Source organism: Cygnus atratus, chromosome 7 (genome assembly GCF_013377495.2).
Source record: "Cygnus atratus isolate AKBS03 ecotype Queensland, Australia chromosome 7, CAtr_DNAZoo_HiC_assembly, whole genome shotgun sequence".
NCBI classification, from domain to species: domain Eukaryota; kingdom Metazoa; phylum Chordata; class Aves; order Anseriformes; family Anatidae; genus Cygnus; species Cygnus atratus.
Genome location: NC_066368.1, coordinates 20,720,963 through 20,747,941, shown reverse-complemented (window position 1 = coordinate 20,747,941; position 26,979 = coordinate 20,720,963). Strand labels below are relative to the sequence as shown.

The following is a 26,979-nucleotide window of genomic DNA, read 5'->3' as shown; positions in this document are numbered from 1 at the left end:
TTGATCATCTTCCTGGTCTTTCATTGGACTCTCTCCAGTAGCTTTGCATTGCTCTTGTACTGGGGAGCCCAGAACTGGACCGAGCACTCCAGATGTGGCTTCAGTGCTGAATGAGGGGAAGGAACACCTCCCTTGACCTGCTGACAGCGCTTTGCCTAATGGAGCCGAAGATACTGTTAGCTTTCTTTGTGGCAGGGGCACATTGCTGGGTCATGTTCGACTTGGTGTGTTTGTTTTTTTTTGTTTTTTTTAAAAAAGATTTGTGTTCCCATTAATGAAAAAAATTTGGAGTGTGAAAGTAGGTATTTAATGTCAGCAGGAATGTCTTTTATGTAACCTTGGTGAGAGCAAGTGATTAGTATGTTGCTTTGAGTGTCCTTTGAAACCTTTAAAGTTAGTTTATGTGAGGAAATACATAGTGAAGACTGGAGCAGTGATTGACTCTAATCTGACCACCCTGCATATACTAGCTCCTGTCAAAGAGACATGGCTAGAAAACCATCCAGAAAATGAGCAGAATTTTGTGGGCATTCAGAAAATAGGGGCAACAAAATAATGAATAGTGTAGAAATTTTCTGTCCATTCCTGGCAATGTTGGGCAACCTGGAGATGAAAGTAATCATATGTCTATGTCTATTTTAGATATTTTGTCTGTTAGCTTTCTGCTTTTCCCTGTGTAGTAGGTAAATGTTTTGATGAGACGAATGTGTTACTGTATGTTTAATCTGTACTTATTTACTAATAGATAATTATTTACTGTTAAAGATAACAGTAAAAGCTAGCCTCTCTATGCCTGTCTTCTGGCATTGATAGCTCCTCTTGAGATCTCCCCTGTCAGTAAAGATGCTTCAATGTTTTTCTACCTTTTCCTTTTTAAACCCTTTCCTGCTCTCTGTAGCATAAGTCTTTTATTAGAATAAAAATCTATATTACAAACATTGTTGGTTTAATCTGTACAGTCTCCTAGACTTTCTCTAGACATGGAAGTATTCACTAGAGCACTGATCTGGCTCTCCAATAGAAAAGTTCTCAATTTCCTGTAGTCTCCATACTAATGTGGAAGAAAACCATGTGCCGTTGTGCCCTCACCATCTTTCTTTGTGAAGAGGCTGAACAGGTAGTAACCTATCAGTTCTGATCCTTAAGAAGCAGTCTTCTGCAGCATGCTTAACCAGTTAAAACTTCTGAGGGAATCATCCACACCATGAAATACCATGTTCCTTTCAGTATTGACTCCAGAGGATCACAGTTTGCTTTGCTTGTTCCTGTTGCAGTACACTGCTTTCAAACTCTTTTTTTTTTTTTTCTTTTTCTTTTTTTGCACAGACCCATAGCTATAGTCTTAATATGAAGGTTTCTTTAGTCTGGAAAAGGCTGAGGGGGCCCTAATTGCAGTCTTCACTACCCAAAGGAGGATCACTGAAAAGACACGACTACGTTCTTCTCAGAGGGGCTGAGAGATCCACAGTGATTAATTTTTAACAAGAAGAATTCTAGTTGGGCATAAGGGTAAAATCTTCCTACAGAGTCTTAAATATTTAGAGCATGGGAAGAGAGACACCGTGGAATCTCCACCCATGGGGACTTGGTGTGTGACTGAATAAGGCCTTGAGCAGTGTGATAAAACTCCAGAACTGTCTGTTTTCCATGGGCAGGAGGCTGGCATAGGTGACCTCCAGAGATCTCTTCCACCCTGAACCTTTCTGTGATTCAGTGCTGGTCAATCTCAGTAATTCTTAATCCCCACCATGCGGTTATCTCTGACCAGCGAAGTGCTACATGTTGATTTAAAACTTGTGGTTGATCTTTAAAATCCACACACACACACACACACACAGATGTGTGTACACACACTTGCCTAGTCACTTCGTGTAATTTCTCTTTTTATGTACTTGGGGAGAATGGATGTGTCTTAAATCTCAGCTGAGGTGACTTCTGTGTTGACATGCCTAGTCTTAAACAGTGGAATCAGCTCTTTGAGACCCTAGACATGACTTTCCAGTATGTTCAAAAAATGTGGGAGCAAGGAAGGGAAGGACTGCTTCCTTCAGTTTAATATATTCCCCAGCCCGGCCTCAGCTCTGCTTGAAATGTGAAGTGAATCTGAAGGATTCTGCTGTTCCCTAGAGCATGTCATTATCCATTTGAAGGAACCTAGCAGGTGAAGCTAATATATAAGGAACATTTCTTTTTCTCTGACTCTCTCAAATGCACACAGTTGTGGATGTTTGTACTCAACAGAACCAGTGTGAAATTTAGTCACAGCCACAGCATGTGTTCCAATTTTCCAGGGAAACTTTCCCCCAGCTGTGGATTAACCCCTTCATCCACTCTGCTTTCTGGCTTCAACATTTTGTGAAATTACAGTGAGCAATTTCTGTGGCCGAGGAGGCCTTGAGAGCTGCAAGAATTAGATCTCACTGGTCATACAGGGGAAGGTGATAAAATAAATAAGGTTGGGTATGGATGAGTTGTGTGTAGGACTGGTGTGTTTTTTTTTTTTTTAGTTTCCTTAAAACAGTTGAGACACTTACATTTCTGCATGCTTGCTAAAATTCCAGTACCTCTCCATTTTGCTCAGTGCTAGTGGCAAATATAAGCTGAAGTTCAACTGCTCACAGTAGCCCGCAAGTGAAGCCTGCTTACTGTGAGCACTGCCGTACTTCTGCAAAAGTTCTTAACCCAGTACAGCTGCAATTCACGTTGGGAGTTTTGCCATTATAACTCTCAAGCTTTAATCATACTCTTAAGGGAGGTGGTAGAGATGCTCTGCATTGACCAGGGCTAAAGATAAAGCTTTGTTTTTTTGGGGTGGTGGGGAATCTGGAAGCAGAAAGTTGTGCTAAGCGTATGGGTTTCTTTCCTGTTTGGAAGGAATCTACCTGTAGGTATATTCTTGGTTCAGTTTTGCAATCCCTTGTTAGAATATCCCTTATAATGAGGAATGTGTCTGACTTCTTTGTTTCTCTGGATGAGGAAAGCATGCCTTGAATTATATTTGTGCATTGCCAGTGTGTCCTTATGTATACTAAAAAAAAGAAAAAGAAAATAAAAGCTTCCCATCAGTGTGCTGATACAACACGAGTGTGCTGTCTCTGTTGACTGATTTCTCTCTTAAAAGGGAATGTATCTTATATTTCCAGGTTTTAAATTCTCCCATTACTGAAGTAAACAACCCTAGTAAGTAATGTCCTAGTAATGAGGTGATTCCAGAGCACACAATGACGTGGGGTCATGGGTTAGACCGTTCTTTGAAAGAGTGGTGTCACAAATGTGAAAAGATTCGGCACTGCCCATAGCAGTCAGCTTTAGGCAGAGGGTGAATTAGATGCTCAGTTGTAGAGGAGACTTAGTACTTTGCAGCACGCTGTCTTCAGCTGCTTTTTCTTTTGGGCCATGTTAAATTAAGCAGTGCCATCCTTTGTCCGCTGCTGCTTCTCCATTTGGACTCTTTTAGCACTGCGATTCAGCCCTCATAGAGCAGGAAAATGACATCTTCAGCCTGCCTGCTGCCAGATCACAGCGCTTTCAGTTGGACACTTAAATGCTGAAGCAGGTGCTGGAAACTCTATTCTCCCTTTGGTCTGATTCATGGAGTGCCAGCCTTCAGCAGAGGAATGGGGAGGGGAGGAGAGCTGGGTTTTGTGACTGAAATCACGGGCTGATTAATATTTGCAGTGCTTCAAACACGAGTGTAAAGGCTCCCTGAATTAACCCTGAGCTTAGTGGAGCTGGAAGTGGTTGCAGTGTGTCGAGGGGAAATCTTCTAGACCCGAAGTTGTGACTGTGGGCCAAGGTGCTTTGTGCTTGATCTTAACACTTGCAGCAACCACCATATATTTTTAAGAGAAGGGAGGAATGATGTGATCCATTTCTGATCATTTTCTGGAAGCCCCCACATTTGGTAAACTGTGTGGGGTTTTTTGTTTTGTTTTGTTTGTTTTCCAGTTCAGTCCCAGCCTGAGTCTGCAGCTTCTATTTAGAAGACTGGGTTAGAAAATCATGAATGTTTTCTATGGATGGTTCTGGAATGAGCTCCTGTTTTGGATTTCCTTATTGCCAATACTGACCAGTAGGAGGTCTGGGAAGGGAACCTCTTCATTCGGTGAATGTTAGAATGGCTACAGTTGTAGTGTAAAATATCAGAAAACTTTTTTGTTTTGTTTATTTTGGAGTAAACACAAGTCAGAACTGGAATAATACAAGTAAGAGGAGACCTCTGGAGGTCATCGGCTCCAAACCCCTGTTGAGGGCAGGACCAGTCTAGAAGTCAGATTGTTTTCAGGGATACAGCGAGCTGGACTCTGAGTATCTCTAGGGATGGAGCTCCCACAATCTCTCTGGGCAAACTCTTCAGGTGTTTGACCACAGTTTTGTAGAAAATGTCTTTCATAATATCTAGTTGGCATTTCCCTTTTTGCAGCTTGTGTCTCCTGCATCTCGGACGTATCTGTATTTTCCATTGCTTTGTTATTGTTTAGAGAGACTCTTTTCCTAAAAGCAAAAGGTAATATGAGGATGAAAAGGCATTCTGCCATGTTTGGATTGGATTAGAAACTTTTTCATATGCTAGTTTTGAGAAAAGCACAATGAGGGCTTCTGCTGTGGTGGGCTTTTGCCAGGGCTTTCAAAGGCTGGTGTTGATTCCAATGTGTTCCTGTGAGCTATGGGGCTTCTTGTCCTGCAGCATGTAACAGCAGTAACAGTCGGGTAATACCAAGCACTGAATCTTGAACAAGGTTATCAGTTGAATTTGAGGGTTTGCTTGCCAACCTTAACGTAGAAATTGCAGTAGTCTTTGAGTGCAGGGCATTTACTTCCCTGGCTTATCACTCACCGTTGGCAGGTGGGAGCAGTGCTAGGAGGATTAATAGCTGATTAAGGGTTGGCTGAGGAATGATTTTGGTAATGCTGGTAAGAAAGCATGAGAGAAAAGGATTTTGAAAGCTTTATCTTTAGACAGTGCATAGTTAATAGCCGTACCTTTGTGGAAACCTAATTGAGACATTACAGACCAAACCCTTTTTGTAGAAGCCTTACATACGCACGCCTCAGTGGTCTAGCCCAGGACTCTCATGGTGGTGTTTTCAGAGCAAATACTGGCTCGTGCATCATTTCCACGTGCTGCTGGAGAGCAGTGAAAGAGTTAAGTGAAACATCACTCGGATTTTTTTTTTCCTTAGCAGGAATAACTTTTGCTTCTGCTCATCACCGATCCTCTTGTCTGATGCTTTCTGTTGTTGTTGTTAAAAACATTCTTTTTAATTCAGTGTGATAAAACATCCGTTATTTGTAAGTTGACTGAGCATAAAGTATTTCATTATAAAATGGTCATCCATCACCGAAGGCTGGGGGCTGCAAAAAACATTAACTGTGCACTTTTGGCTGGAATGCAGCTTCTCCAGAATAATACAGCTTCTGTGTAAAGTATGCAGCATAAAAAAATTGACCATTCAGGAAAACAGGTGCTCGCCTTGCTCTCCCAGAGCTTTGGGATTTCATCCCAAGTTTTTGGAAGGGCCCTCGAAGTCCTTCTGTACCTAGGGTCACTTTCTGGCTTTAAGCACTGGCCTCAGAGCTGAACAAGATACTGCTCTGTATCAAGTGGTTTCGTTCTGACAAGACTAGCTGTTTAACTGCTGGTTTTGAAAAAGGGATCTACATTTCCTCCCGTAAAAGTTAGGGGTTTTTAGTAGAGTTCCTTAACATAGACACCCCAAAAGCGAGTGACCAGATAGTGCCAAGTTGTTTCTAGACACGACACCAGCACGTCCCTGTTAATTTCCCCGGTACTTCACAGACTGAACTCTGAGCTACTGGTTCTCTGTGTGATGAATCATAAAAGTTATTTTCAACTTACGTTATACAGTGCTTGTTGAATTTCCCTAACTTACATGTGGACTTGAAAAATAGTTTCCTTCACCAAGAGTCATAGCTAACTTTTGGTTTGAGGGGGAAAAGTGGGATGATAGGACTGGTAGGACTTGAGAACTCCAAATATCTTCCCTTTCATATGAGGAACTGTAGCAGAGATGAAGTGACTTGCCCAAAGGTGGGAAGGGGAGGTGAGCAGCAGAGTCTGAGAGCAGAACTGCTTTACCTACCTGCGATCAAGAACCTTGCTACCATCTAATGCTGGTTATTTCCATAAGTGCTTATGTACTTTCAGAGCAAATTCTATCAGGTTTAGGCTTAAAAATCTACAGGAAATTATTCTGTCTCTGCCTTTTAACCAGCTCTTGGGAACAGACACTGTTGAAGTATAATGACTCTGTCCCAAAGGTCATGGCAGCAGAAGTGCTAGGGGTGCCAGGTTAAAGCAGAGTAGTGTCCGCTGACCTGTTCTGTGTGTGTTGTGTGTTCCACTTGGAGAGCTGGGCTGCTTTGTGCCCAAAGGAGAGGAGAGAAGGATTGAAGAAGCCTATGTAAGTGTGTGAACTGGAGATGGCTTGCCCAAAGTCATATTTATCTGTGTGAATTAAAGTTCTGTGGTGTGCCATCATTTTTAGATCACATGCTGGACAACATGCAGTCAGTGATGGTCTTTAGAAAGTTAGGACAGGATCACTCAGCTGAGCTTCTGAGGCACTCTAGTGCTTTCTTCTGTCATGGGTATATAGTATATCAGAAATTCTGAGGGTAGTCTGAAATAGATCTGTTTGGCAATTTTGTAGAGATGGGAACCAGTGTTGTCTTTCTCAGGTAGTGCTAGTGGCCTGTATACCACAGTTACTCATGTTCCTTAAAGAAGTCTGCTGCTCAGTATACTGGTTATTTGTTCATAGAATCATAGCATCATAGAATATCCCAAGTTGGAAGGGACCCATAAGGATCATCGAGTCCAACTCCTGGCACCACACAGGTCTGCCCAAAAGTTTAGACCATGTGACTAAGCGCACAGTCCGATCTCTTCTTAAATTCAGACAGGCTTGGTGCAGTGACTACTTCACTGGGGAGCCTGTTCCAGTGTGCAACCACCCTCTCGGTGAAGAACCTCTTCCTGATGTCCAGCCTAAACTTCCCCTGCCTCAGCTTCACACCGTTCCCACGGGTCCTGTCACTGGTGATAACGGAGAATAGGTCACCTGCCTCTCCGCTCCCCCTCACGAGGAAGTTGTAGACTGCGATGAGGTCCCCCCTCAGCCTCCTCTTCTCCAGGCTGAACAGGCCCAGTGACCTCAGCCGCTCCTCGTGTGTCTTCCCCTCTAGGCCCTTCGCCATCTTCGTCGCCCTCCTCTGGACACTCTCCAACAGTTTTACATCCTTTTTGTCCTGTGGTGCCCAGAACTGCACACAGTACTCGAGGTGAGGCCGCACCAGCGCAGAGTAGAGCGGGACAATCACTTCCCTCGACGGACTAGCTATGTTATCTGTTAACTTAGTACCACAAAAGAAGCTGTTGCACTAAGGAGCAGGATGATGAGGTTGTTTATGTCAGGCCATGTACCTGAGTCTTTATTTGGTGTTTGGAACTTTACCAGGAGAGAAATGAGTTGTCAGTATATGCACGGACGCTCTCTGTCCTGAGAAACTCTCAGGCTAAACTGGGAATGTGAACAGAAAAAAATTGTCCCAGATTGCAACGGATCATTGGCAAAGGTGTTGCAGTGGGAGCTTTGACTCAATCTGATGTTTCAGAGTAGTCTGGTGTTGCCTCATGGAAATAGTTGCATTCGTAGGCTACCCATATTTGTTCGCATTCTGAAACAGTAGCATTGCTTGCTTCAGCGTTGCTGCAGGAAAAAAACAACAAAAAAGTTGCTTAATGTTTTTATTGTTAAGATGTCTTAAGGCAACAGCAGGATTGACTGCCACCAGCCCATTTTTTCTCCCTTTTGCTTCTGTTCTATAGTGTCTCTTTTCCATCTCTGTAGGATTGCAACTAATACTCCCAAGATGTCTGGCAGCCTGCTCCCCTGAGGCTTCTATTTTGCTTCTGTGGTAACTCAGGGTATTGGTACTTGAGCTCTGGGCAACTGTGTTTTACCATTAGCACTTGTAAATTTTACTTTCTGGCAATATTGGGTTGTAGCACAATGACTCTGAGATTGGTTGAGGTCAAACAGAAGAATTTGTGTAAATCATAACAGTAGGGTGTACTAAACCTTGGAGAGGTTTTTCTTATTAAAAGATTCTCTTTCCTGTTGGGCCGTCAGACCTTTCTTCATTTCACTCCTTTGGATGTTGTCTGTCTCACTGATCCTTTTTAGGTTCTCTGGCAACACAAGAAATGTCTTAGCTTTTTTGGGATTTGTTCTTTGATTTCCTTTTAATTTTTCCCCTTGGCACTCATTGGCTTCCCTCGAGGAAGAGGTAAACAGAACAGGGTAACATCCAGACAGCTAATTGATGATAACACTGTAATTCTTTTTGCCAGCCTTCCAGAAATAGTGAAGCTTTCCTTTGCACAACAGGGTGAATTTGCAATGAGAAAGCTATTCATAGTGTGGTAGACACACAAGGCTGTGGAGAATTACTGTGCTTTAAAATACCAGGGAAGAAAGTTTTAATTTCTCCTGGGCTTTTAAATTGCCTGCTTAGTTTGGGCCTGGTACCGTGCAAGACGTGTAAAATAATATGGCGGAGCAAGTACAGTGCCTGAGCAGGGTTCTGCAGAGTGTCACAACCTAATTGCTCTTCCTTCGACATGTGCCAATTTCTTTTAGAGAGGAAAAAGAGTGCTTAAACTTGACACACATCAAACTTGTGCTGTCAGGAAGATGGACAGATCAGTCCATCCTCTGGACTTGGCTGTGTGCGATGCAATTCCCCGTAGGTTTCATTTAGCCTAGTTGGCCTTGTTAGAGTGGCTGTGCTGCCTGTCTCGTATTAGGAGGGAACCTTGGGAAACCTGGCCCTAATTCACAATGGCAGCAAGATCAATAACTATCAGTGTTTGGTCAAGGGCAGATGAGTTTGTCATGGGATGACTGCTTTTTGCTTTGGTTTAGTTTGATTTAGTAATTTCATTTAGCCGAGTGTCTCTGCATTTGAGGACTGCCCGTGGGTTCTGAAGCTCAGAGCCTGTGCAGGTTCATCACGAGAACTGGTTTGTGTCATGTGTGTGTTGATTTTTTGTAAGAAATCTTTTTAAGCAATTTGAGCCGATTCTAAACAGAGATTAAAGGTGAAGATCACCTGCATTTCGTTGATGTACCTTTGTCAGGATATGCAGATGTTTCATTACAGATTTTTTGAAAGTTCAGTTTATAAAACAGTACGTCTTTTTCCCCCGGTGCAGTAATGGGAGCTGCGTACTTACTGCTGAATACCGACTGTTCTTCGGAAGGAGTAGGAAGTTCTTTCTCTGGGATTTACATAAGCAGCTGCTGGGAAGCTACTGTGGGCTAGGTGCGGTAACTTTGATCCTAGAGCAGTACTAAAGATGGTTGTTTCCTATGCTGGAAGACAGTGTATCTTATGCAGTGCAGTGAACTTTTATGAATCCTTGACTGCTATTTATCAATAGAAAAACGGTTTGCTTATTTTCATGCTTTAAAAAAAAAAGATAAACAGTGGTGGAGTCTTAAGAAAACAAACCTTAAATTTGGTATTTCACGGTGTATTTCATTGTAAAATATTTGAGCTAAGTGCAAGGCCAGAAACACGGTTGCTTTCCATGTTCGTGATGTAGAAGGACACCAGGTATCAGCAACAATTTAAATGAATGGTAAATAAATGGGCAGTGCTGATTTTCTACATCTTTGCTGATCCTACCAAATTGTGGAGGAGTGCTTTTCTTGCATCCACACTTGTATTGTCTTGTTCCTTTTAGCTGCAGTGTAATCTGCTTGTAAAAATAGCTTCCCTTCAAACCTGCTGCCAGGACACCAAAGTGCACAGACCCAGAGGTGAAGCTGGAAGAGTGTGTAGGTGTTGGTGATTTCCAGCTGTGGTGCTGTTCTTCCACAGGGGAAGCTTTTCCTTCAGGGGAAGATCTTGGCATGCAACTGACACTGCCTTCAGTTACCACTTGAAGAGCTTTGCTGTGTACCAGCAACCAGAGCTATGCTGAGCCTAGTAAAAGAAATGAGGGAACTTTGTGTAGGGATTAGTATATTTTTCAGATCGCAAAAGCTGCTATAAGCACTGTGGTGTTCCTTCAAAGAGATCTGGCAAGTTGTTCGTGCTGCAGTACTGTCTTCTACCAAAAATATTACACTGAAAACTGCTGCAATGAGTGTAAGTCCTTTTAAAAAAATACTGGTTTTGTTGCTTCTTGGCCTTCTCATTCCATTGCTATGAGAGTTTTGTTTAAAAAGAAAAGAAAAAGTTAAACTTCCAGCCACCTGTGAAATTAATTGAGATTTAGCTTACTGAAGGACTTTTTCCTTAGAGGTTTACGTGAAAGTTGATTTTTCTTCTCTGGAAGTTGTTCAGGGCTTTGTATTGAATAACTTCCACCTATGGGAGAAAACCCTTCAGAAACGTATAGGATCTCAAATCAGTTTTTGTAGAGCTATTGAGCCATTCAGTTTTCTGGAGTAGGATTAAGTGCCTTTACAATTGGCCCTATGAATTTAGAGCTTGCATCTGTCTTTGAAAAAAAGACAAAAGTCATGGTGTATTCCTTTATACCTGTGGTGTATTCCTGTATACCTTTCAGAGGGTCCGCTCAGCTGTGTCCACTCATCTCCTTTCCCAGAGAGCAATCAGTCTCTCTACAACTGAGATCAAAGTTTAAGTACTTCTGAATTTGTATATGTGGCTTTACAAACCATGTGTCTAATCTTTCTTTGGAATGTGCTCGTGTAATCAGGTGTTGCTCTAGCACTTATCTTCTGCTATGATGTATGAGGAAGAGTTTCTGAAAAACAAGTGTGGATGAGCATTGAAATCCCACTAAGGTAGGTGGGCTCTAAACACCCTTAGGAAGACCAATATGGAAACAATAGGCTTGTACTATATAGTACAGTATAATTGATTTGTTTGCTTTCATCAGAATAATCATTGTTCTTCCAGAGGTATTCAGGTCACAGAGTGAGAGGAAACATTCTAAGATTCATAGCAAGGCCTGCTCCCAGTGACCTTCAACCTCACTATGCCAAATTACCCCTCAGTTCATGCCTCTAATATGTGTCAACTACAGCTCAGAAAAAAGTTTGTCAAGTACAATTATTCTAATCTCTGCGGTCTCTTCAGTGGTAGGAAATGAGATGAGAATTAAACAAATTCTTCCAACTTTAACTTTTGAAATAAACTGCTTCTCCAACAACTTAATTTCTGCGCTCAGCAATCTGATGACTGCTGATAAAAACTCAGGAAATCTGAACAGTTGTGTTGGGCTCAGAATTCATCCCGAATCTTTTTTTCTTCTGTACTTTAAGTCTATCTGGATAGAAATCACAAAAGTTTGTGCTTTGTGATGCTTCCTGTTGATGGCATTTGTTTTCCTTGTGAATGAAGTGAGCATCTTCTACTTCTCATAATATCACTGAAGCATATCTCCCTCTGGAGTAGAACACAACGGCTGGGTGAAAAGCACTTGAAATAACAGCAGAGAGACAGCTGGAATTTTCAGTGTAATTTTGGCTGAGGATACTAGAGCAACTACCTGCTTATGAAAAAAATGTTCAGGGATTTTTAATGGACAGTCAGAACAGCTGAATTTGAAGCGTGGCATTGGATGAAACCCCTGATAACTAATGGCTAACGCTGGTGGGACTGTCAGTGCTCCTGCTTTGCTGGTAGATGTAAATAATTCCTATAGGAGACAACATTTCAGTTGAATTTATGCCACCCTGACCAGAGGATATCAAGACTGCCAAATGCTCAGTATGCATTCTGTCATCCTTCCCCCAAATAAAATCTCAATTCTGAGGGGCTCTTGAGATCTTGGCACTATGGAACAATCATTTGTTAAAGTCATGTTTAATGAAAGGGAGATAAACACATGAAGCTGGAGTGTGACAAATGAAAGAATTTGTGCCATTGTAATGAAATTAGGCAAACAGAACAGACTTGACAGCTCTGGGTTCCCCCTGTCAAACTGAATTTGTAATCCTAGTCTTGCATTCATGTGTGCCTGTGAATGGCACCGTTTCCCTCTTGGTATGGTGGGCCTGGGCCCCCGAGTGACCATTTTAATTCACAGAGAATTAGGTTTGAAGAGTGTATTTTACAGACACACTGAAAAGGATTGGAATTTATTCTCACTGCTGTTTCATTGGCTTGAATATCCTTAATTTTGGATCTATATTTACGTCTATCATAAATAAAATTTTTGGTAGCGCTTACTGTGGTGAAGAATTGATTCCAGAGATGCACAAAGCTTTCTTCCACACATCCCCATGGTGAGCTTGTATGCTGCGATGAACAATCCCCGCAGTCTTTTAAAATAGACTAGTATTTATGTGGTCTGGAAATGGGGGTGTAAGCTCCCAGCCCCTCAGCTTCTCCTCAGCTGTCAGCCTGGGCAGGTGTAGAATGCAGTTATCTCCTGTATTCAGGGCTTAGATTGGGATGTTACAGTGAGGTTTGGGGGGACCTGTAGGAAATGTCAGGTGACTGGTCTTTTTGATGACCCCCTTCTGATGCATTGAGTGTAGTAGACGTTGTCATCGTTATATTCAGGAAGTGGGGTTATAGATTTCTCTGATTATATTAGCTGCTAGGTCAGATTGTATAAGTAGCGATCCATTCTTCTCTCACGTGAGAAATTATTCCGAGAAGTGCTTCATCCTAGTTTAAACACCGTGTTGCAATGGCTGGTCTAGACCTTGCAAGAAAAAAAAGACCAAAACAATAACAGCAGCCCCCTGCCCTTGTTGGAAGACAGGACAGAGGTGTCTTTCCACTGAAACCCTGACTATATACCAGGCCTGTGAAGAGGGAAGCGTAAGTCCAGGCACCAATTAACGTGGATCACCTAGTTTAGCTTTTTTTACACGTGCTAACTATCTGCCAATTAATGAAGGGTAACTGGAGTTAAATGTTGGACTAAACTTGCTAGCTGGTAGAAGTCAGGGCATGTCTTTCGTTGCAGATGCAGAATGGCATGTGTGACCAGTCAGTGGGCAGAATTTGTTTTCAGAGTGGTGAAACGTGTGCCTCCTCCATTCATCAGCTGTGGAGCTGATGAAATTGTAGTTTTGCCAAGGGACCTAGAACCAATATGCCTATATCGTTCTGGGGCTGCTGCCTCATTTATTCTGTGTGGAACAAATTCAAGCAATGCAGATTTTTAGAGAGGGACAAGTTACTGTAGTTCTGTTTGCTAGATTTGTTAATCTCTAAATTAACTAATTGTCCTTGCCATGTGGTCCTGCATTTGGATCTGAGTGAGAAGGAGCTGCTACTTATTCCAGCAGTCAGACTTTGGAAATGTTTTTTTTTAAATCTGAGAAGTATGGCTGCTGAATGCTTTCAGATAGTTTTAAAGGGCAAGTCCAATTCTGTCCTTTTTCCTTGTAACTTTACTTCCCTCTCCAACTTAGAGACTGCAGGAATTTCTCATCTTTGGGTGAAAAGACAAAAAGGTTTGGTGTTTTTTGTGGGTGAATCAAGAATAAGGCTCATGTAGTGTTGCATAGACCAGAAGGGCAACGTTTGCAGGAAGTGTTTTCGATGGTGAGCCAGGAAGTGCTTGCTGCTGCCTCTGTTTTCCATGGCATAATTCATAGAGCTCCTAGGCAGGAGTCCTAAAGAGCTGGACTTCTTTGTAATGGTGGTTTTTTTTTGTCTTTTTCTCATCTTAAGAAGAGAATGCCTGTTTTTTGTACAATTCAGTGCATAAGCAGGGAAGGTAATAGCACATGCTCAAGCATCATTCTTGTCTGAGCTCGCCTGCTTTGGAGGGTGCGTGGGATAAAATTCAAACAGCCTTTCTGAAGGCTGAGCGTCAAAGGCCAACAGCTGCTGCATAAGAGGAGTCCAGGTCATGTGGTTTGGGTTGCAGTTGCCTGTCCTGGGGACAAATGATGTTGAAATAACTTGTCATAAACAATTTTTTCTCGTTCATTTACTCTGATTCGGAACGCATAGCCGATCCTGATAAGAGTCATTCAGGAGTGAAGAGTTGAACTGCCAGAGAAAGCAGCTTATGTGAGCGTTTTACATCAGGAATGTGCCAACAGTGTGCTAACAATAAGAAACCGCTTCTGAGAGGGACCTGCTCCTGTACTTCAGGAGAGAGGGAACACCAGGGGTCTGCTAACGCTTGTTTGCTGAAGTGCCAGAACGGCTGGATGGGATTGCTGAAATGGGAGCTAGGTGCTTAAACATGAATTAGTTGTTTAAATATCTTTATAGACATGTGTGTCTAAGCGCAAATAATCCATAGGATGAGTGAAGGAGAGCTCTGTGGTCTCAGCAGAATTCCGTTCTCGTATTAAAATCGCCAGCCCTGGAGTTGGCTTTCTGCTACTTAAGATATTCTTTCCCTACTTTTCAATCTCTGTGTACTGCTTTGGGCTAGCTGAACTTTTTTGGGAGCACTTTTCTTGCTGGTCTCTGGCTTCCCTTCAACTTAATTGAAGGGGCCCATGGATCATGGGTGAAAAGAATGGGAAGGGCTTTCCTGCCAGTCCCTAACGCAGCTCAGGCCCTTCATGTAAGACTAGATCTTGTTTTAATGTATTTTTTCATAGCCTTGAATAGATTTTAAAGGAAGGCTGCATGTAGGAATCCCTAGTGAAGTTTTGATCTCCTTGTGGACCCTTGTTCCTTTTTTGCTCTTGTAATATCTTAGACTGAGATCACGCTTAGAGGTTTTATTTTCAAGTTGCAAGTAGCCTAAGCTGAGAAACGTCCCATGTCTTGTAATTCAGATACTGAGAAATGTCTCTTGCTGGGAAGAAACAACTCCATCAGCAGTTCCCAAATTTCTCACTGGTTATGGTTTCCTCACTTGTAATGCCTGAATCTGAATCTGGCAGAGCAAGATCCAAAGAAATGAGAAATCAGAGCTGCTTTTTTGGAAAAACTTTTGTAAGGCTCCAAGTATGTATTTCCAAGCATTCAATATTTACTTTATATAGTCTTTGCTTTGGGAAAGGAATTGTTAAAATTGTAATTGATTTTACTGCCCTTTCTGAGGTTCTCTACATTTTTTTATTATTTTTTCAGGAGAGCATGGCATTGCTTTCAGTTAGGTAGCCAAGAAAGATCCAGACTTTATGTAACCTAACAGATTGTTTTTAGGTGCCTTTAAGTATCTCTTGTATGAAGTCTTAACTTATGGGCAGAACAATTTATTTTTAAGAACATGGTTCTACGTTACCAAAGTGTTATGAAAAGAGTCTTATTCATTCCTTCTGCTCTGTGCTCCAGATTAAAACTTGAGCCCCAGTAGGAAAAGGTAGGAGCACCCCGTGCAGTTACAGTAATTGACCTGAAGGTGGTGGCAGGTTGGTTCTGGACACTGCCATGTTCAGCATCAGGCTATAAAAGCCTTTCAGGGAGATTTTCAGTGATCTTCTTTGGCTTACTGACTTGTTTGCGACATTTTTATTTGGTTAAAAACTTTGGTTTTTAATAATTTTCGGTTATTTGGTTAAAACCAAGTAGCTTTACTGCCACTTTCAGATGCTGAATTTGGTATTTTAGGCAGTGAGAATAATCTGCTTGAAGACAGCGTACACCAAGAATAGCCACAGCATGAGTTTTTTTCAGTCCTCTTATTGAAGCAAGCACTGCTCCTGAGGTTGAGTTCTCTTTTTGAAAGGAGAGCCCGTGATCCCCTTAAGTCCTAAATGTCTGCAAATGCTGGTAAGAAGGGCGCATTGTAGTAATAAGTGAGTAATCCTCAGACGTGAAAAAACTTAGCAGCGTGATTGGTATTTCACTGACATTTAGATCTCTCTCAGAAAGTAGTTGTTCAATGGGTAAATCTTGCACTAAAAATACTCCCTTCTTCCTTAGGTTTTTTTTTTTTTTTTTGATGACACAGCAACAACTAACTGGTCTGAAACAGTTTTACAGCATACACAATGAGTTTCAGAGAGCTTAATGTAAAATGCTGTGTTACCATAAAAGCTGGCGTCTCTGAATATCAGGGAAGCTGGCCAGAGCTGCTGTGTAATCAGCAGCATGTGCCTAAGTTAAACCCTAATTATTGCAAGCCGTTTTGTGATCTTCATGTGAGCGGGGACATTCAGTCAAATTGCAGGGGAATTGAATCTTCAGACAGTTTACGTGAAGTTTTGTGTCTGCCTTGTTTTCAGTAGGACTGAAAAGAAAAAAACAACTGATCCCCTCCAGCTTGTGAAGTTAAGGTCTGTTTATTGACCAGAAATGGGATTAATGGAGAGTAAGATATCCTGTGCATCCTTTGGTAGTAAATTTGGCTGCTTCCTCTCATTCCACCTGTGCAGCTATGTGCATACGTAATGCCATGAGACAAGCTGTGGTGCATTCGGAATGCTACCTGGCGTGCTTTCCCTTTTGCCTTGGTGCACTTGTGTTACACTTAACAGCTTAAGAGAAGTACTGTTAAGACATTTGTGGATTAGGGGAAGAAACATCAGGGGCTCATGCAAGGTCTCTTGATGGGCAGGATGCGTATGGTTGTTGTTCATCTCCTTGGGTGGGGTTTAATGTTAGCTTCCAAGTCCTAGATCCTGAGGATGTGGTGCCTGTGCTTTCTTTGCTTACCACAGTGTCAGTGAAACAGAAACTGAATGATCATCTTCTGGTGCGAAGGGAAATGGTTCAGTTCTGTTGGCTTGCTCTGTGTGGAATACCTGGAGTTGGGAATGTTAATCCAGGTGTCTCTGAAATTCCATCTTCTTACTGGCCAAGGTGCAGCCTTTCCATCCTGGGGCTCTTTGAGTTGAAGGATGCTGAAGGAACTGACAGCATTGTGATGGATTGATTAGGTGGTGACTGTTCTGTGGAAAGGATCAGCTTTGGGGAAGACGAGCTTGAGTGTTGATCCCTAGTAGTCTTATTATATTTAATGTTGTCCAGATGCTTGTAACCACAGACAAGTGCTCTATAAAGCACACTTAAATAAACATTGATGAAAGCGTGTCTTATGATCCTCTGCATTTCCATGAGCTATTGAGAGGTGACACAATTGTAATGCCACACCAGAATATTATCTGACGAGTTGGGGGAGTTGTTCTTAAGCCAAAAAGATTGAATCATCACGTTCCTTTTAACCTCTCACAAGTTAACGGTGTTGGCCTGATTTGAACTGGTAGCTGAAAGGTAGCTGAGACTGCAGAATGATTCCCGAGGTTCCTTTTTTCACTTACAGTTTTGCTTTAGTTAACCGCAAAACTATTGCACTTGGATACTGTTCCCCATGGTCTTAATGTAAAACAAACAAACAAAAAGCAACCAAAACCTATTATTCTTCCTCTTTTGCTGCCTGACAATGTCATGTCATCTCACAATGGTTTGTCACAAGTATATGTTAAGAAGCTTTGTTTGCTTTTTGCTTTACTTGGAATTTCACTTATCTTAGTATAGGAGGTTTTATATTATTTTATTTTTATCTTACTTTTAAAGTAAAATAATTGTGTTGGCAGATACAAAACCAGTAGCTTGTTTCAGGATCCAGGAATCGCAGGCTTTTTCTCCCCTATGCCAAAGAAGCTCATATGACAGCTAAGTGAAATATTGTGTCATCAGGAATGTAAATGCCAGCGTTCCTGTGACACTATTAGCCGTTAGACTTGTTAACTTTGATTAGGAATAAAATGTAGGTTTCAGCAAGTTGAGCCAACTGTTTCTACTTACAGAGACCTGTATTGCAGAATTTCTTTTCTCAGGATTGCCCAAGTTACTTCTAACACACTCTTATTTGCCTCTGTACCGGCTGTATTGTGGCTGACTTCACCTCCTGCTTACTGCTTTTTCTCCTAAATCCTCAAGACTCCTCCTATCTAGATCCCTTGTGTTGTTGTTGTTGTTATTGTTTTTTCCACTTTGCCTAGTTCTGAGCAATCTTTTCTGTATTTCTTTTTCATTCTTGAAGTTTCTGTTGATCATCTTAAAAAGTTTAGGAAGCTCGTTAGTTGTTGTTTCCCCAGCTCAACAGCTCAGTGCATCAGCTTTTCTATTGCAGCTTTAGAGAGGATACTTGCTGTCCAAAGCAGCAAGTAGAAAGAGTGCCCTTCTTTTTTCTTTGGTTCAGAGGCTTATATAGCTGTTCTGAGAACAAGATTAGAATTGTTTTCAAGTTTGTTTCATCTTTTTTTTTTTTTTGTCTTTTACAAGAAAACATGTAGTGTTACAGAAATGCGATTTGTATTCAGGCAAATTGCTGCAAGAGATCCATCTAACGTCATATATTTTGCATGTGATTATTATGGGGCTATATGTGCAGTAGGATGTTTAAAAAAAAGGCAGAAGGTGGGGCAGATTTTTCATACTTCATGTGATCACAATTCTAGAGATACTAGGAAAATGCAGCCATATCTGCTAATGAACTAAAGCATGAATTTAGGTAGTGCTGGGTCTGTCATATTTAGTATTCTTACAATAGGATTTGTTCTGTAAGTCTCCAGAAGGCTGTTTTGAAGATGATTATATTTGCATAAGAAATAGCAAGCCCTACAAACCATTGCTTTTAAAAATATATACATATTCCTATATATAAATGTAATATAAGTATATATGTATATACGTAAAAGCAACCCTGACCTTCCTACCAGTCTTCTGAAACTAAGCTTTTGCAGGCTTCTTTCCTAGATTAATTAATAATTTCCTAGATTAATTAATTGATTAATTTTGCTGTAGATTCTTAAAAAGAAAGCAAAATGAAACCTAATGAATTAAGTCTAACTTCATGTCTGTCTTTTTTTCTTTTTTTTAACAGAGCTATCTGAAATAGAACCCAATGTCTTTCTTCGACCTTTCCTGGAAGTAATCCGTTCTGAAGACACTACAGGCCCCATAACTGGATTGGCCCTCACCTCTGTGAATAAGTTCCTCTCATATGCACTAATAGGTATGTAACATGTCTTCCTGGGATTTACCAAAATGCCAGCCAAATACATCTCCTTGCAACATGTCTTTGGCCAGGAGACATGTTTGCAGTCTTAATGAGGAGATTGGAGAAAGAGGAAAATTATCATTAATGCTGAGGAAATAGGCATCTGCAGTTTCTCAGTATTATTCCTGCTGGTCTTTCATGGCACTCAAGTAATAATGGCTGGAAATGGAGCCACAGCTTCTGGTTTGCCCAGACTGCTGTGTGTGCTTATGGCCCACTGATGAACTTTGGTATTCACCAAATGCAGTTCAGACTTTTCAATATAATCTGAGTAAAAGGTTCAGGGAAGGGAAAACACCAGTGGGGATTATAGTGTTCTAATATACGTAAACACAATAGTTTAGTTTTGTGGACTAACATTTCTGTTCTAGAGTGAGGATGTTTTTTACCCAGTTCTGGCACACACTGGACAGGGTCCTGTACTCGTAACTTGCCAGAATTGCCGTGAAACAGTTTTGCCCTTGCCCTCAGCCAGACTTAATTGCATTAGTTGAATCCTTCTAGTTTTCTTAGGCATGCTCTTCATCCTGATATGAGGTAAAATAGTTGCTTGATTTTTCAATGGACTTTGAAATATACGCATCTTCCTTGATGTTTGTGAAAGGCTAATAATGTGCGTGTGGTCAGTTGCTGTGGCTCAGCTGGCTCATAGTAATTCATTAGCTTGCTTTCTGTCTGCCTTTAGTGTGTCATCCTGCTACTAGTGCTGTTTGAGTTTTCTCTGTAAATTCTGTTAATGCTTTCTGATCATACCTGTATGAATTACAGAATTTATAATCTGCGATATTTGTTGATGCGTAGTCTCATTTAGAAGAACCTCTTTTATCACTGTCCCCTCACCTCCAAAGTCCAGTTTTCCTAGTTCTTTTCCTCCATTATACTAAAAGAACACTTGATTTTATTTTTTTTTCTCTGCTCTTTTAAAGATTTTGTCCTCTGGAGTAAGCGTGAGTTAAGTTAGAGAAAGAAAGAGGAATTTATTATGTATATATAATGGCATCAAAACATCAGTGGGGAGTATTGGGTATAATTAAGTGGCAAGAAATAACTAAAATGATGAGATATTAATATCACTTGATAGGACAATAAAGGAAGCTTAATAAATAAGCCTGTGAAATGTCCCTCTGAAGGACTAGGCAATAACGCAAGTATGTTAGTTTCAAAGTGGAATGGGAGATGGGTTCTCCTGTGCTTTTGTGTTCTGATCCCACCCAGATCATCAGACTGATATCGTGTGTTGAGGCAAATGTCTGCATGGGCAACTGGCTACAAATACTTCATTTGAGGCAGAAACAAGAAAATGATTAAAAATTCGTAGCCTTTCTTTAGGTACTTGTTATTTAGAATGTTTGTTAGGTCACTCCAGCAAGGATGCCTCCCTGTAGCTGTGCGTGAGCGTGTCTGTGTAGTACACAGCAGAAAAGCCCCTCTACCTGGCTTTTGTTGTCGAGCTGAACCTGTAGAGGAGGAGAGCTCAGTCCCTGCTGGAGGTGACATTCACAGCGGCCTTGTCCTTTGTGCTGCTCCAGATACCGGCAAAGCTGGGATTAGTGGTTGCTGACTGAACATCTGGCTAGGGTGGTGTTGTTAAATTAAAGCTTTTTGGTCTTGTGTTTCTCTTTGTAATACAAGACTAAAGGTAGGCTAAGTTTGTTTGCCTAAAGAAAGGAAAAGCTTAAAGTTGTCCTTAACATACAAACCTGTTTCAAACTGTACGGAACAAGGAACGAATGACTCGAGCAAACCACAATGAGTGAAAATCTAATGTGGCTGATATTTATGGCGCATTTTGATGCTGCATAAATTGATGGGTGATACCAGAACACTTTCCGTGAGCATCATTAGCTGTGTCTGTTTTGTGAGTGGATAGCTTTTGCACTACCCACAGGGTCTAAAACCAGTGGCCAGTGAAAGGGCCAAACTCCTTTGATAGGTTGGTTATATTTTGTTTAAAGCTTCTTTCTTTTCCTATTTCCAAAACATGTCATTGCTAATCCTTGTGCTGTTTCACTGTTCTTATTCTGTCATATGCCACTAGATGGTTATCTGTTGTCTTTTCAGACCAGCGTTGCTGTCGGGGTATATTTTAGAACTAGTTTAAAAGGCTACTAAAAATTATTCTTTTTTGACTTTAGATCCCTAGTAGTCTGAAGTGCAAAGATCTGTTCTGAATTTGTTGGGTGCAGCAGTTCACTGATGGTATAGTGTGCAATCAGCAGCTCAGTTAGACAAAATGACTTTGTATCCACTATGCATGTATTTTGACAGGAATAGTTATAATAAAAGAGATTATCCTCTAGTCTGAAATAAGTACTGCTGTTTCAAGAATTATGATCAATAAATGGCACAGTAACTTTTAAAGCACAAGAAAACTTTGCAACAATACTAAACTCTATTGATTTTTTCCCTCGGATTAGTTATTTCCTTACTCAGCAGTTCTCTACAGCTAGCTGGCAGCCTTTTTGATGAGCTCAAACCTGACCTATAGGAAGACTAGTGGCTGAATTTCTGAATTGTATTTGTTTTATTTTCCTCAGAAAAAGTATGTGCTCGTGTTGTTATCACAGTGTGTCCAGAGCAGCTTCAGGCTCCACTTCTAAAGTTAACTTCTCCTGGCATACCTGAGAACTACGTATCTGTGAGTGAGCAGCTGTTGCTCGGCTTCCAGCAATAGGACTTGTTTGGGGAGTTTAAAGCTTGTTCTCCCCTCTATCTTCTGTGTCTCCTTGGTGATTTATTTTAGTTGCATTAAAGGTCTTACTGAGCAGGCTGCTGGATTTCCCTCATGGTTAAGAGCCTGGATTTTCTGCTTTTTGCTTTTTGTTTTGCTTGTTGTGGGAGTACACCCCATATGAAATGTGTAAGTCTAGATGGGGTCTCCAGATCCTTGTATTGTAGGTGGCAGTTTTTGAACTGGTGTTTTACTTCACACAAACCTCCTTTATTAGTGATTCTGAGCAGGCATTGACACATCTTTTCATACTGTTTTTCACCAGGGAACAAAGAAGCATGTTGAGCTTTTCTCTATCTTTCTTTCTGCAAAGTAGAAGTATCTGTGCTTTTAATTGAACTCAAGAGGCTTTATAAATTGACCTGAATTTGTAGAGCTGTTCCAGGGAACCAGGACTGAAGTGGTCAAGCGTGATATGTGTTGGGAGAGAGGTGTGTTTATTAGTGTTAAAGGTAGGGGCTAGAACTGCCAAGTGGTAGTCACAGATCTGTTAAAGAAGCATATGTACCACTTGATTACATTTCCTTTTCACACAGATTATTTATCCATAACTATGATAAAATATATCACTAAGCCTAGAGGAACTCAGACCTACTGGAAGAGTTGATAGTGACGGGAATCTGCATGTTCTGCATATAGAAGCCTTTCCTGCTGCAGATGTTTTTTGTTTTTGTTTTTCCTCTTAATGCCCACTTACCTTCTTTCCACTGTAGTGCTGAGGTTTGGTTAATAGTAATGCTACTACTATAGGTGCTGGCATTGAAACGCCACTGGTCTCTGCCTGATTTAGTTGATGAAGCAGGTGAAAATGACCAATTGGTCTTAGAACAGAATCCCTTTTGGTTCATTGATGCTTGACTTGAGAACCAGGAGAAAACTCACTCTGAACTATGCAAAATTTGTGTGTGTCTCACAAATATTTCAAAAGTAGGCAAGCTCTGCTCTCAATCAGGGGTGTGTAAGAGAGGGGAAAGAAGTGGTGTTGTTGTGCAGGCAGATGAAATTCTCAGGTGCACAGACAGGATTTTGGTTTTCTGTGACTAGAAGAAGTTTATCCTGCAGCTCTTCAGAATCTGCTCATCCTAGTGGAGGCTGCTCTCTTTGGACCACAGTAAGAGCAGTTTTCTGTAGCACCTAAGGTTTAGTCCCGAGGTATGAACACATCTGGAGTCAGAGTGAGTCTGCAAAACTTGTCTACAAAGCATGCAAGATCTTGCCTGGTTCCTCTGTCAGCTTCGTTCTTGCTGGAGCTCGAGGCCCCATTGCCAATTAATGAGGTATTAACTAGTGTTTAGGTTGTCGTCTTTCTTTCCTAATGACTGTTTAGGTATGAAGGTAACAAGATTCTTGCCCAGTGCCGTATTGTTTAAGCAAGAATGAAATCAAAGCCAGAGGCTGCTTTTCTGAAGCCCCTGTAATGTGGCACAAGATACGGTTACTAGCAACAATCTTGTCCTAAACATTCTCTCAACTGCCCCATTGTTTGTAGCTACAAAAGACTGAAATAGAGAGAAGGAGCCTTGATGAATGATTGAAGTGGGAGGCCTGCAACTCTGATATCTAAACTGTGATCATGTCTGTCTGCTGTTTTCTCTGGGGAGAACCACTGGCCCATTCCTTCCTCAGCTCCTGTTCCTTGGGAGGCATGTAGAACAAGAGACAATTTTTCCTTCTCAATCTAGTGGAACCTCTTTGGCATTTTCTCCTCGTGGGAGTAAACTTGAGGTTCCATGTGTTTAAAATCTGTTTTCTGTTAATTCCCAAAGAGGAACTGAATGTATTTAACAGCTGATTGTTCTGTATTGTAGGGAATAGGACATAATCTAAACAGTTAGCATCTAAAAAAATGAATTGTAATACTTTTCTGTATTAGGTTGTATCTTTTTGCAAATGTAAATAGACTCCTGATAAAGTCTTGCTGAAAGCTCCCATTAAAAAGTCTTTCTGTTACTAGGGGATGAGTTTTTTTCTTGTATGGGCAACTCACTCTGAGCCGCACAAATTAAAGAACCAGATGAAAGCAAAGTATCTCTGTGTAGATGTCTCCCCACAGAGGTGGTAGGCTGTAGGTGGCCTTTTCCTGTCATGTATTTTTATTCTGTTACTCAGATCCCAGCCATGAGGGCACAGCTGAGGGAATGGAGAACATGGCAGATGCTGTCACTCACGCCCGATTTGTGGGAACAGATCATGCAAGCGATGAGGTTGTCTTGATGAAAATCCTCCAGGTAAGTGGAGAGAAATGGTAATTACCATAATGGTTGCTGCCCATTGCGGAGCATATCCTGTTACATGGAGATGAAGAGAAGACAGCAATGTTTTGACTCTGTAGGAGCTTAGGAACAGACTTTATTTTTAAACAGATGGCTCATATACCTGTGGTAAAAGCTTTTTCAATTGAAAATAATTAAAAGCTTAAATGAAATGATTTTAAAATCAAGTGCTTGATAATGTACTAGTGTTGATAATCCTACCTTGTGCACGGCCTCTGTTAGGGAGGGATAAATTAAACATATGGAGCTCTGAAACGTAGGTTTGAGAACAATTATTTGTAGAGACAAACCTATGAGCCATACAGCTTTTTGATCTATTTACTTGTGAGGGGATAGCTAGCTGCTGAATTTAAACTTCAGGTTACATGCAGCGTATCTTTTAGATTTGGGTTGGGAGATCAGTTTTGTTTCCTAATCTGTCTGTTTTGAGGACAGCATTCAGTTGGAAATGACTCCTGGGAAACCGTTAGGTTTTCTGCTCATAGCAGAAATCACAGCGAGTCCTTGAGGAAGCCAACCTTCTCTTGGAAATGCATGCAAGTGTCGTTGGTACCATCTGACATGTACGTGCTGTTCTTTGCAGGTTTTGAGAACCTTGCTGCTGACTCCCGTGGGAGCCCACCTCACCAATGAATCTGTGTGTGAGATCATGCAGTCCTGCTTCCGCATATGCTTTGAAATGAGACTCAGCGGTAGGTTTATTTGTATTTCCACTGTGGTTACTCCTAAGAAATGATCTGGTTTCTTCAGCTAGTTCTATTACAGAACATGCAGCCATGGAAAGCTGTTGAGCTTTATATTAATGTGTCTTCCTACAACTTCATGGAAAATTTGCTAGGAGTTGACTGTACAACTTTTGACTCCTTTTTTTCCCAGCTTTGTGGCGCCACCTTGTGATTATATTCCCATTTGCAGTAATGCAGTGTTGGAGCTGGTTTTAATAAATTTGCCGTAATCTCTGTAAACAAGACTTGGAGGGGAGTCTGCTTGAAGAAGCCTCTTGATAATATCACACTGAGTAATGACACCTGTGTTATTTGTTTTTGTCTTCGCAGAGTTATTGAGAAAATCTGCAGAGCACACTCTGGTCGACATGGTGCAGCTGCTCTTCACAAGGTAAACCTGCTTGTGTTTGCCTCAGCATTGCCGAGATGGCCCTCTAAGGACAGAAAGATTCCACGCTTCCACTTAAGAGCCCTCAGAAAAATCATCCAGAATGGTCATTATTTAGAGGTGGAAGGGGATGAAAGATTTGGCACTTTTCTCTTGGGCTGACCCTTTCAGACTGCAGGGAGAGTGAGGTGGAGAAGGTTGCATGGTTTAAGGTATTCTTTGAGGAGAGATGGACAGCTCAGTAATGAAGAGCTTTAGGATATGGAACTAGTTCTTTGAAGACAGAGAATGCAAACCTCACTCAAAAAAAAAAGTACTCTTAAAAATACAGTTCTCTTCAGGAGAGAGAGTAGTCATCAGGAGAGAGAGTAGAAATGGTATTGAATAGTCCACATGTTGAATTCAAGCTGAGAGCTTTGATCTGATGTGTCAAAGAATTATAAATTTTTGAGGTCATATGTCTTCTGGACAAATGTTCTGCCCTTTTCAGCACCCTTCAGGTAATTATTAAGGTTACTTTTAAACTCGAGCAAGTTATTTAAGCTCAAAACTGTTTTTCTGTCTAGTGAAGCAATCAGACTTTCTCTGAATATTCTAAAAAGAAAATGTGCAGGTACAGAAATAGGAAAGGATTATAGTCAAACTGCTTCTGAGACACACTCTTACAATCAGTTGTTTCTATTGCCACACTCAGTTTCATTGAATTCTCAGGTTTTGTTTCCTTTTTGCACTCTGTGTCATGCAAAGCAAAGGATGCATGTGGGGCAGAATCAAGTCAGAATCAAGTATTGTCAAAGAGGAGAGACCACATCACTTTTTCTCCAAATGCCTCTGTGATTTTCATGTAGTGCTTATTCCTTACTTGTTGTGTATCATCTCCTCTGTCCTTCGTGATAAGGCATCTCCACCACCTGTGCCTATGGATATCAGGGTATAGAAGCAAGGCAAAAGCACCAACTGCAGGGGTGGTTTGGATCCCAGTTTACTTTTTGCATATTGCCATCTTCTCTTCCAGAAAGAGAAACAGCCAAATAACATGTAAAGCAACCTCTCAACTAGCCCTGTTTGTTTTTTTTTTTTTTTTTTTTTTTCCCATCAGCAGTTTTTTTGGCAGGACAAGAGAGTCTCTCATTGAGGAGAAAACCTGATTTTGGTTTTCTAGTAATCTGCAGCATGACCAGAAAGACTACTGTCTTTCCTTCTTTTTAATCCTAGAAAGCTTATGTATTTTGACTTGTTTTTTGTCTTTCAGGTTGCCTCAGTTTAAAGAAGAGCCTAAAAGCTACATGGGAACTAATATGAAGAAGGTAAGACTCACCACTGTGCTGGCTGTTTCACTCTTGTCTCGGGCTTGTGTTCATCTCTGTATTGTTTGTTTTCACACGTGTGTTTCTTCATTCTCGCAAGTCCCTAGTTCACTGAAAGAGCATGTTTAACTGCATAAATGGACACCATTTAATTCTGTGGGATTGTGCACCCACTGTTCAGTAGTGAATCTTAACTGTGCTGCTGCCTAGGTAAGTCAGTCTGAATTCTGGGAACAGCCATCAGCTGCTGTGGGCTAGAAAACACAAAAAGCTGCTGTGGGTTTGTTCATCAATACCATCTCCATCTATGCAGTGTGTTTTTAGCATCTGGATTCAGTACGGTAGATACCATAAATGTGACCTCACATACTTATAAGTGTAATAGTTTCTCAGGTGGAGGGAGGTCCAATTGAGGAACTCCACATGTACTAGTATACATATATATTCTTCATGCTCCATATATAGAATGTCAGTACAGGTACAGGATTGTACTGTTAAGAGTAACAGGGTGGGGAAGAAGAGTGGTAGAGAAGAAATAGCCACCACCTTTGAGCTTAGCTTAATGTACTATTGTATTGCATTGTAACTTTCACTTCTTTTTTCACGACTTAC

General features: G+C 41.2%; 1 protein-coding gene across 3 annotated transcripts in view; it reads left to right on the top strand.

The window, feature by feature from the left end:
• The window catches only part of GBF1 (golgi brefeldin A resistant guanine nucleotide exchange factor 1), a 103,093-nt gene that overhangs the window by 40,854 nt on the left and 35,260 nt on the right, over positions 1-26,979 (top strand). For all 3 annotated transcript variants that reach the window (XM_035571923.1, XM_035571995.2, XM_050711883.1), the window contains exons 4-8: positions 18,767-18,898; positions 23,784-23,902; positions 24,531-24,639; positions 25,003-25,063; positions 26,313-26,367. In XM_035571923.1, coding sequence (XP_035427816.1) covers positions 18,767-18,898; positions 23,784-23,902; positions 24,531-24,639; positions 25,003-25,063; positions 26,313-26,367 — 476 coding nt within the window. The remainder of the gene's footprint in view (positions 1-18,766; positions 18,899-23,783; positions 23,903-24,530; positions 24,640-25,002; positions 25,064-26,312; positions 26,368-26,979) is intronic.